This window comes from Etheostoma cragini, chromosome 9, assembly GCF_013103735.1.
Source record: "Etheostoma cragini isolate CJK2018 chromosome 9, CSU_Ecrag_1.0, whole genome shotgun sequence".
Classification (NCBI taxonomy): domain Eukaryota; kingdom Metazoa; phylum Chordata; class Actinopteri; order Perciformes; family Percidae; genus Etheostoma; species Etheostoma cragini.
Genome location: NC_048415.1, coordinates 15,912,902 through 15,922,706, shown reverse-complemented (window position 1 = coordinate 15,922,706; position 9,805 = coordinate 15,912,902). Strand labels below are relative to the sequence as shown.

At 41.4% G+C, this 9,805-nt stretch overlaps 1 protein-coding gene and 1 long non-coding RNA gene across 2 annotated transcripts in view; one reads left to right on the top strand and one right to left on the bottom strand.

Annotated features, from left to right (window-relative positions):
- Positions 1–2,477, top strand: part of LOC117950453 — a 23,393-nt gene extending 20,916 nt beyond the window's left edge. The window contains exon 3 of the long non-coding RNA XR_004657901.1: positions 2,330–2,477. This is a non-coding gene — a long non-coding RNA (uncharacterized LOC117950453). The remainder of the gene's footprint in view (positions 1–2,329) is intronic.
- cdc34a (cell division cycle 34 homolog (S. cerevisiae) a) overlaps positions 1–9,374 on the bottom strand; it is a 14,830-nt gene extending 5,456 nt beyond the window's left edge. Inside the window, exons 1-2 of the mRNA XM_034881514.1 lie at positions 8,905–9,374; positions 299–385 (exon numbers count right to left, since the gene is read on the bottom strand). Coding sequence (XP_034737405.1) covers positions 299–385; positions 8,905–9,087 — 270 coding nt within the window. The 5' untranslated portion in view covers positions 9,088–9,374. The remainder of the gene's footprint in view (positions 1–298; positions 386–8,904) is intronic.
- Positions 9,375–9,805: the final 431 nt, after the last annotated feature.

Below are 9,805 nucleotides of genomic sequence, written 5' to 3'. Positions count from 1 at the left end.
AACTGGAGTGATGTGATCCAGTCTCTTGGTCTTTGTGAGGACTCGAGCAGCAGCGTTCTGAATCAGCTGCAGCTGTCTATATGCAGGTGCATATGACAATAAACTTGAACTGCTAAAAGCATCTAAACTAAGTTTTATTTAAGAGTTTGTAACATTCCAAAACCCTAATTTGGACTTAAAGAGTTTCATTGTCAATGTAAATGCATATTGGTTAACGATTTGATTAACTACTAACGATCAGTATAGGGCTTGACAAAACGGTATCGGTCTTTTCCTAATTCATACTGGTCACAATTACCTCATAAATGTTGGGATGCCACATTTTGGTGAGGAAGCGGAAAGCAGGTGGAGAGTACGGGTAGTCGACGGGGAACTTGATCCGAGCCTGAGGGCGAGAGAAGACACAGATCAGGATTGTGAAAGGCAGGCAGCTTGTCTACACTTCTCCCTTTGCCAACAGACAAGTCATGACTACTTTGCTCTGAACTAGTGCTGTTTGGGAGAACCATTTCCACCGCTTAGCTTAAAATAGCACCGTAACTATAGAAAACCTATAGTGTGTATTGGATGACATATGCTTTTGTTACAGAATCCCCAAAAACATGCGTGCCCACGCACGCATACACGCAGAATGAAGATCTCCACAATCATGCTGATCTGCATCAATACGTGATTGAAAGAAACATAAATAGTAGCTGTAGAGTCATGGCAAACCCTACAAAGGTGGCTGAGCATGGAGGAGCTAATGACGTGTAATGTAATACGGTGTGGAGGGAGGGAGGGAGGGAGGGAGGGAGGCAGGCAGTGCATTCAGCTGCCGAGTGTGTTGAGCTTAAAGATACACCGATGGGTGAGGGGGGCCGCTGATATAAAGACATGGTGGGGGTTTGTCCTCTCCAGCTGTCACTGCAACCAAAGACAATCCACTACTCACACCCATGTTCTGCTATTATATGCACTGAAACCACACCCACACACTCTATAAATGCTTCTATGCGTGGACCCCTTCTCCCGTTCCATTATGCGTGCCTCGGGTGGGACGGTGGGAGACACACTGACTACACTGATTACACACACGCACGTCACTCACAGCATGAAACCTTCTGCTGACCCCCCCTGTCATATACATATCCACACACTTGCTCACATGTGCTGATTCGGCATGGTCAGCTGGTCCTCGTCGCAGTCAACAGACAAGCGGGAGGCAGGGGGAGCGGGTGCATGGGAGCAGGGAGGTGTGGGAGTGGTCGTGGGAGGAGGCGGGGGGGGCGGGATTTTACTTGGAATAAAAGGGGTTGTGCTTTATATAATACTCATGCTCAACATAAAAGGTCTTATCACTCTTTGCGTGCAACAGACAGTAGAATTTAAACCATTTGATTGTCTGTTACCTTTACAGTGTGTCAGTGACCCGACTTTGCATACAAGACCCACATTGTTTGTATTTGGTGTCTTGAGTGATCCTGATTTGCAGAATAAACCTGCTCTCACCATATAAAACCAGAGCGGAGAGGAAACACTGACACAGTCCTCAGAGAATGCTGCTTGTAGGGGAAAAAAAAAAAAAACTCCCCGGGTCGGACTGACCCTGCTAGAAAATTAGCGACCCTTCAGAGTGCAGGGTTCAGACCAGCGTTGTACACAATAAAAGGCTGGCAGCAGTGCAACCAACAGCAGCCAATCAGGAGGGGGGGGAAGAAAGGGCCAGGGAACAGCAGCGAGAGCTTGATTTGTCTTCAAAAACAATATCAGAATCAAGAAAATATATGTCAGTTGCCTGAAAATTAAGCAAAGATAATGTAATCTTGTATATTTGGGAAACCTCCCTGCCTCCACATCTGCCCACAGTCAGTTGGACATGGACTGTGGTCCTACTCAAAACTGAATGGAAATGGTGTAAAAGCGACCTAGAGGGCATTCAGCTGAACGTAACGCTGCGCCAACACTCCCAGTCGGTAAAGTGGTTTATGTTTGGTTGAAAATCAAACCTGGGAGACAACCAAACAGTGTGAATAAAACACTCTTCAGCAGTTTGACTTCTAAAAGCCCCAGAAGTCTTCATTTTTCTGGCATTTTTATGAGTTTTGTTTTTCCTTCAAATAAAATTCCTTTGGCAAATAACTTTCTATCTCTTCAGCTGTCATTTAACTTATGATATGTCTTTGAGTTCTATGATGTCAAAAAAATCCATCGGACGTTGAAAAAAAACAAAAAAAAAAACACACACTTTGTCAAATTGTGAAAAGCAAACAGGAGCAACTGGCTCTGTGGTGACACAGGGGAACGGTACCAACGACTCGGCATTGCTGCTTTCATTACATAGGATAAGAAGTTTTTTTATATAATAATGGACGTCCGATACATTCAAGCCTTTGCCAAATAAGTTAATACCAAGCTAATTAAGACTATAAGCTCCACAAAACTTTCTCTGTATTTCTCAGTATGGCTACATTAACAAAAGGGTGTAGTCTGGCAACTTTTGCACGCAGAAGCTTGAGCGAAGATATTAACCTCTTCTGAAGAGTCCACCATGTTTTAATAATCCTCCGTGTCCTTCTTGGCTACTAAGTAACTGCATGGGGGAGGGGCGGGGGTGGTGCACGATCACCAAAGGCTTGCTGGATGCGATGACAGTGTTGCTGTCATTACTTAGAATTCCTAAGTAACGACTATAGCTTTAAATATTTGAATTAAAAATGTATCCCACTTGGTACCTAGTACTTTGCTTTGAGACCTATGCATCAACACTTCCCAATAAATGGCTTTATTCATCACAATTAGGGATCCTCACAATATGAGGAAGATATGCAATATGGATAACGTTGAATATCGCAATAACATTACTATATCTGCGCTAAACTGATATTAAAATGTACATAGTTCTGCAGTTCTGGTGCTTTCAAAGGAAATCATTTCCAACCCTTTTCTTTTTAGTATATTTTTCTATTTTAATTGGAATATGCATTGGAGACTGCTCAGATTAAGCCCCTCTGAGTTTTTTTTTTTTTGAATCTCTCCATCACATCTTTTATTGATTATGTGTATATTAATCTTTATTATTTGTATAAATGTACACCAATAAAATAACTTACCACTTTTGAACAAATTGAACAGGAACCACTAAAAAAAAATTACAGTTACATTTGGAAGTGTCATTTTCTACTGATATTTTCTTTCAACTACCACATAAACCTCGGCTTGTCTTATGCAATATGACGCATCCTTTTACAATGTGTTTGTTGCACCAGTTGATATCTCAGTGACTATATTTTGCAGCCCTAATCACAATCCTGCGAGTCTGAATGCAAGTACATCAGGAAGGTGGCAATATGCATTAAGGATAAGCATGCCCATTGATCCCTTTGAGGCGGTAAGAGCATGATCTCACAATGCAGCTTACCAGGAGGCTTTAAAACCATATCCCTTGTAACACACTGCCACAAACACAAGTGGCCACAAAGCCGGCCTAAACACAGCCAGACTGCTTGCCTGGCTCATTTGTCTCCCATCTCATCAGCACCACGCAGACAGAAGACAAGAAACACGAGGAGGAAAAAAAAAAGCAATGCAGCTGGCTGTTAGAAGGCCAACAATATCACCTTTCTCTTTTGAGTTTCTAGGGATCAACTCATGTATTGAACAGATCAATTCACATCCTTATTATATACTCACATAAGAGCCATTACTGTACAACACAGGCTCTCTCCCATCTCAGTGTGTTTTCCCTACTGGGAAGGACTTTTTGCTTCAGATATAAAAGCTCAGAGAAGACCTCTGCCCCTCACTAGGTGCTAGCCTCAGTACACTTGCTGCAACATGCTACAGCTGACAGCATGCCTCATAATTGTGTAGAGCACAGAATTAACATTATACAAAAAGTTGAGTAAACCTGAACAGCTCGTTTGAAGAGCAGCCAATTTTCTGCCAAACACGTTAAAAAATAAATAAATAAATAAATAAATAAATAAAGGACTCATTATAGGCTTGTTACTAACAAAACAGAGTACAAGATCAATTTTGTCTTTCTGCGGAAATCTTTCTTGGATTGTTGGCTAAAAAAAAGCCGCCTTGAAGAGAGAACACGAACGAGAGTGAACGTGCCCAGCCTGCAGAAAGTGACAGCGAGGCAAAGTAAACCAGGTCAACGCAAAGACCCTGAACAGAACAAATCATTCGGTTCTCCCTGAGCACCTCTTTGCCTTCTCTACAGACCTTCTCCTCACACACCCACCCAACACTCGCACTGAATGACGAGGAAAAGGTCCTAACCCGCCCTCACACACACACACACACACACACACACAACATTTTCATGTTTGTACCCAGCAGGCCTCTGTCTCATTGACTTAAAACAGGAAGAGCACGTAGAGGAGAAGGAAAAGGGTCAAAAGCTGAAGTTTTCTTCCAAACTGATTCTTCGTAGGTGGTCGCCACACCTTTACAATTTCAACCAAGCCTTTACAGCCATGTTTCACAGGTGTGATTACCACACTGGTGGCCCCATACAGGAAGAGACAAAGAACATATGGCCAGGGTTTCAGGGGGACATAAAACCAGTCTACTGGGGCCTCATGCTCACCTCTATTCACAGCAGGCTCTCCTTTCAAAAAGGAAGGACTAGAAGGAAAGGCTCTGTCTGCTCTTGATCTGGCAGTTTCTGTATTCCCTCTTCTTTCCCCTGCCCTGCTCTCATTTCTCTGTGACACAGCCAAAGGGTGGGGGGGGGTGGGGTAGGAACACGACTCCGGCAGCTCAGCCAGGCTCGGCCAAGCCCTCTGCAGCCGGCCTGGGTCCTCTTGCTGGTACCCTCCTCTCCACTGCAAGGCTAACATGGAGCTGGTAGAAATGATGATGAATCCCCCCGCGGAGGAAAAAGAGGAAGGCTCACAGTCAGCTGCTTACCAGAACTGAGTGCCGACTGATCGTCTTGAGCTGAAAAAGACAGACAAGCCAAAAGCAAAGAGCAACACCCCTCCTTTTCATGCTTGCTGTGAAGAAGTGGTCCGTCAGTGTTTAGTTAACCACTCGAGGTCACCACATGACTGAGATGTGAAAGAGGTTCTGTTCCACGGTATACGTTCAGTTGCAGAGATCCCGTTTACGTCATAATTTCATGCAACAAAAAAAGGACAAAGATGCCAGGTGCTGACACAGCAGCACTTCAAAACACGGCCAGCCATCCAATTTCACAGATCCCCGCTGCTTTTTCACAGCAGTGCAGTCACTACACACACAGCGTAGTTTCTGTTGAACATCGCAGTGACCATGACCTTACAGTTATAAAGCACAGTGCCTTTTCTTTTGCTGTTCTGGTACACAACACCAAACGGAGCAGGAACAGGTCAAAGCTGCCAAATGTGAACGGACAGACTCTGGTGTCACAGTAAAAGCTACGTGGTAGTTCCAGAAGAGAGTTGATGGACATGCACGTGTTATTATGGCCATTCTTGTTTTTTATAAGCTAAATAAACTCCTCAACATAGAGAGCACAGAAAATGCAGTTTTTATGTATAAAATAGTTTTATGTGACTCCACCATACAGGAGAGGGTCGCCATATCAGACAAAACTGCAAGCACTCACTAATTGTGAGATTGCAAAAACAAGGGGCTCCTCAGCAAATAAAACATTTTAGAGACAAACATGTTTCAGTCAATCAATCGTTGCAGCACGGACTGTGCTTGTCATCATTTCCCCAGATGACATGTTGAAAACTGTATCATTTCAGAAAAACACAGAGGTCTCACTTCTTGATTTTGTAAGACTTCCCCCGTTAAAGAGAAAGGAAAAAGAACAGAGAGACAAACTGTCAGGAACCAGAGATCTAAACGGAGATGTTTTGGTCATGGTTGATCAAGATGCCCCCATTCATGTATGGGACTGACTGGCCCTCTGCCAGTATCATCAGACACTCAGAGCCTGTAGGGATACTTCACATGACAAAGCAGAATACACACACACACACACACACACACACACACACACACACACACACACACACACACTCGGAGATGTCTCAGAACCGATGACTGAATGTCAGTGTGGGGCCTATTGTGAGACCAACAATGTATTATGATCTAGCCCTGTGTTTACATATGTTTTGTGGATGCAGGACAGTTATCTAATGTTGTTTGAATGACATTTCTATATGTATCAGTCCACTGTGTCCCTGCAGTCATAATGTATTCACCATGGTGGGACTCTTAGCGAGCAACACATGTGAAATAAATAGCTGACTCAGCCAGGTTTCGTATGACGTAGTTAACTGCCGTTTCAGATGAAAATGCAGCTGAAGCATGTCATGACTGTTTCAATAGCCTGGAGCAAAAAAGGGTTGTGTTTTTTTTTTTTTTGAATATAGCAAACTGGTTGGATGGAAACCCAGCAGAGAACAATGAGTCACAACCATGCGGTGGATTTCACAGCCAGGCTGTGCATTCCTGGCCCGACAAAGGATTCCTGTACACAGCACCCACACGGATATGGACAGAACACCGTCTACGGTAGCCTGGCGGGGGCCCTCTGCCTGTGTTTGCACAGGCTTGAAATATACCAGAGGCAAAATGGACAAGCTTCTCAACGACTGGAAAAACAAAGCACCGAAGTGATGGGTTTACAAACAGAGCAGTTACAATATGCTGGATAATCTGAACACAGTGGGTTTAGCAGCTCATGCATATGGAACATACAGGCAATAGATCGATATTGCATCGATATCGTGATATGAGACTAGATATATCGTCTTAGATTTTGGATATCATCATACGGTAATATGGCAAAAGAGGTGTCTTTTCCTGGTTATAAAGGCTGCATTGCAGTAAAATTATGTCATATTCTGAATTTACCAGACTGTTAACTGTTCTGTGGTTTGCCTTTACCCACTTAGTCATCATATTCAGATTACTGATGATTATTTATCATATCTCATTATGTAATTATTTTGTGAAAGCGACAATAGTAGACACTACAAAATTGTTGCGGTATCGATATTGAGGTATTTGGTCAAAAATATCGTGATTTTTGATTTTCTCTATATTGCTCAGCCCTAAATATATCAATAATAAAGTGTGCAGGATTTAGCATTATGAGCCTACAACAAAAAGCCCTTATAAAAAGAGACCATACACAGTTTGAGTATGTTGTTGTTGTTGTTTTTTAACTACTTCAAAGACACATTTAAATGTTCTATCAGGGTCCTGACCTACATTATTCTTGTCTTTTTCTCAGAAAGACAGAACCATTATGCCACCATAATCACAGCTCATTATTTTTTTTTATTTGATGTCCAATAAAACAACTGTCTAGGGCAATTTTGAAGCAGCTTTAACAGGGGTTTATTTGACTTTGCCAGACAAAGTGATAAATCAAAGTGCTTTATAGGATGAATAACCACATTAGCATAGGACTTGGATTGAGCAACAATCCCCTCAGTGTTTATCTGAAGTTGATTTTTACACACACACTCATTTAAGTTTGAGACAAATCAACAGAGGGCTCTATGGCATCAAATTTAATGCTTGTCTATTTTTACAATGTAGGGGTGTGCCTTTAAGTGGGACTTCAAAGTGAGTTTAAAATAAGGTACTGTAGCTCTAACTTTTAGGGCAAATCAGTACAAACAACCAGTACTGAAAAGTGACGGTGTTCCAATTCTCCTTCCCGATACCTACACACTTGAGGTCAATGGTCACAGCTATGGTGCCATGAAAATAAGTAGAGATTACATTCCCGTCACTCTAAAAAGATCTTCCAAACGAGCATCAAGTGCTTTTTTTTTCAGTTTCACAATTCCGTCCTGTTAGTGGAGGCTTTGTAAACGGCCAACCCTCTCTGTCAATAACACAAATACTAATAAACAGGAAAACAGATCTGTGAAACCAACACATCTGCCCTCTCAAGGGTGGAAGTGAGCTAGAAAACAAATTCAATGGCTTATGACGAGTTACCAAAAATTGGGCACGCTAGGATCGGGGCTGTATAGCTGCATTTTCAAAAGCAAGGTTACCATACATTATGGATTTAGTTCATTTACATATACAGACAAAAAGCCTGTTCAAGATAGGGCTGTTGATTTGCAAAGTAAAACACAAAGGAAGTGATTGAATGAGTTAGCTATAGATGATGAGCTTGGCTAATCATGGTCAACGTTAAAAGCTTGAGGTAGTTATGCTATGTCTGACACATATACAGTACACACACACACACACACACACACACATATATACATACACATATATATATACATACATATATACATATATACATATACATATATATATATATATATATATATATATATATATATATATATATATATATATATATATATATATATATATATATATATATATATACATATATATATATTCTTCACATTTAAAAAGCTGGAATCAGACAATTTAAACTTTTTTTGTTCAAAAAATTTCTCAAACCGAGAAGAGTTGGCCATTAATTTAATAGTCAACTATCAACTAATCGATTTATGTTTGCAGCTCTAGTTTCATGTTAACACAGTCTGTCAAACGTGATCATGCACTGACTGTCGCTATTATGGGACCTCATTGAATCTCTACTTTAAAGAAAACAAGCCACAGGAAAAAAAGTTTTTGTGTTCAAGCTGGCGACGGTCAAATGTTATAATCATGATTGAGTGTAGCTAGTTGATTAAAAGTTTAACAAAGAAGGGGAGACTATTTAATCACAATTAAACAGGAAACAACTGCTAGCTAATTAGCTAGCTAAGTTAATGTTATTAACTGTAACCTTACCTGCTGTTGTTGAAGACGGTTGCTTGGAGGTTAAGGTTAACCCATGGGGTGTCTTCTATGAGTAAGTTAGTTAAATGTAGGCTAAAACTACCAGCTCAAGAACAATAGATCGACAGCTAGCTAACATTAGCTACTCACCTTAAAATAACCACCCTCGTAGTGCGTATTTGGGGGTCCGAATATCGCTACTTCCCAGTTGTACATGTCCGACTCGTCCACCAAAGTTATTTTGAACCCTTCGACTGGCTCATCCTGGAGACTTTTCATCTCCAGCATTAGTGCTTTTTGGGAACTGGCTACATGATGTCCATGCTGAGCCATATTCCACAACGATTTGTGTAAATATATCAACAACACACCACAGCTGTGACTGCAAAGGACAAAGCTAGCTCGGTATAAACAATAACGTTAGCTGTTATCAGGAGAAGAACGAAACCCTTCGCACAGGAACGCGTTAACGTTAGTTTCCGTTAGTATGGTTTCAAAACAGGATCTAAAAATCGCGACGGGTCTTTATTTGGCCAGGGCTGGTGTGGCTTCCTCTGTTGTGAACAATCCCGGGGAGTCCTAGCTAGTTATTAACGACCATCAAACCTACTGTTTTCAAGTTAGACACAGTATTTATTTCATTTCCGGTTACATCTTTCGAAATAAAGGTCCTAATTATTTGTTTCGAATGAATCAGTAGCTAGTTTTCAGGCTTTCTAGTTTCTATACCTTCTTAATCTCCTAGTCAACTATATTCAACGCTATCCACTGAAAATGAACCTCATAACTTAAAATTAAGTAATGAAAATCAATCAGACTGTGAATGCGCAGTGTACTAAGGAGCTTTCATGTATGAATTTGTAGCTAACTGTGTAAATGCGATCAGGACGTTCCTGCAAAGGACAGGCTTCCTCTCAGTTATCCTTCCCTGAATTAAAACACAAAAACGAGTATGATAGCTCGGCGGACATTTCGCGTACACTTTGACGCTTTAAAGATACGAGTGGGGCCTTTATTTGGAAAGTGAACACAGGAAACGTACGGCGGTTAG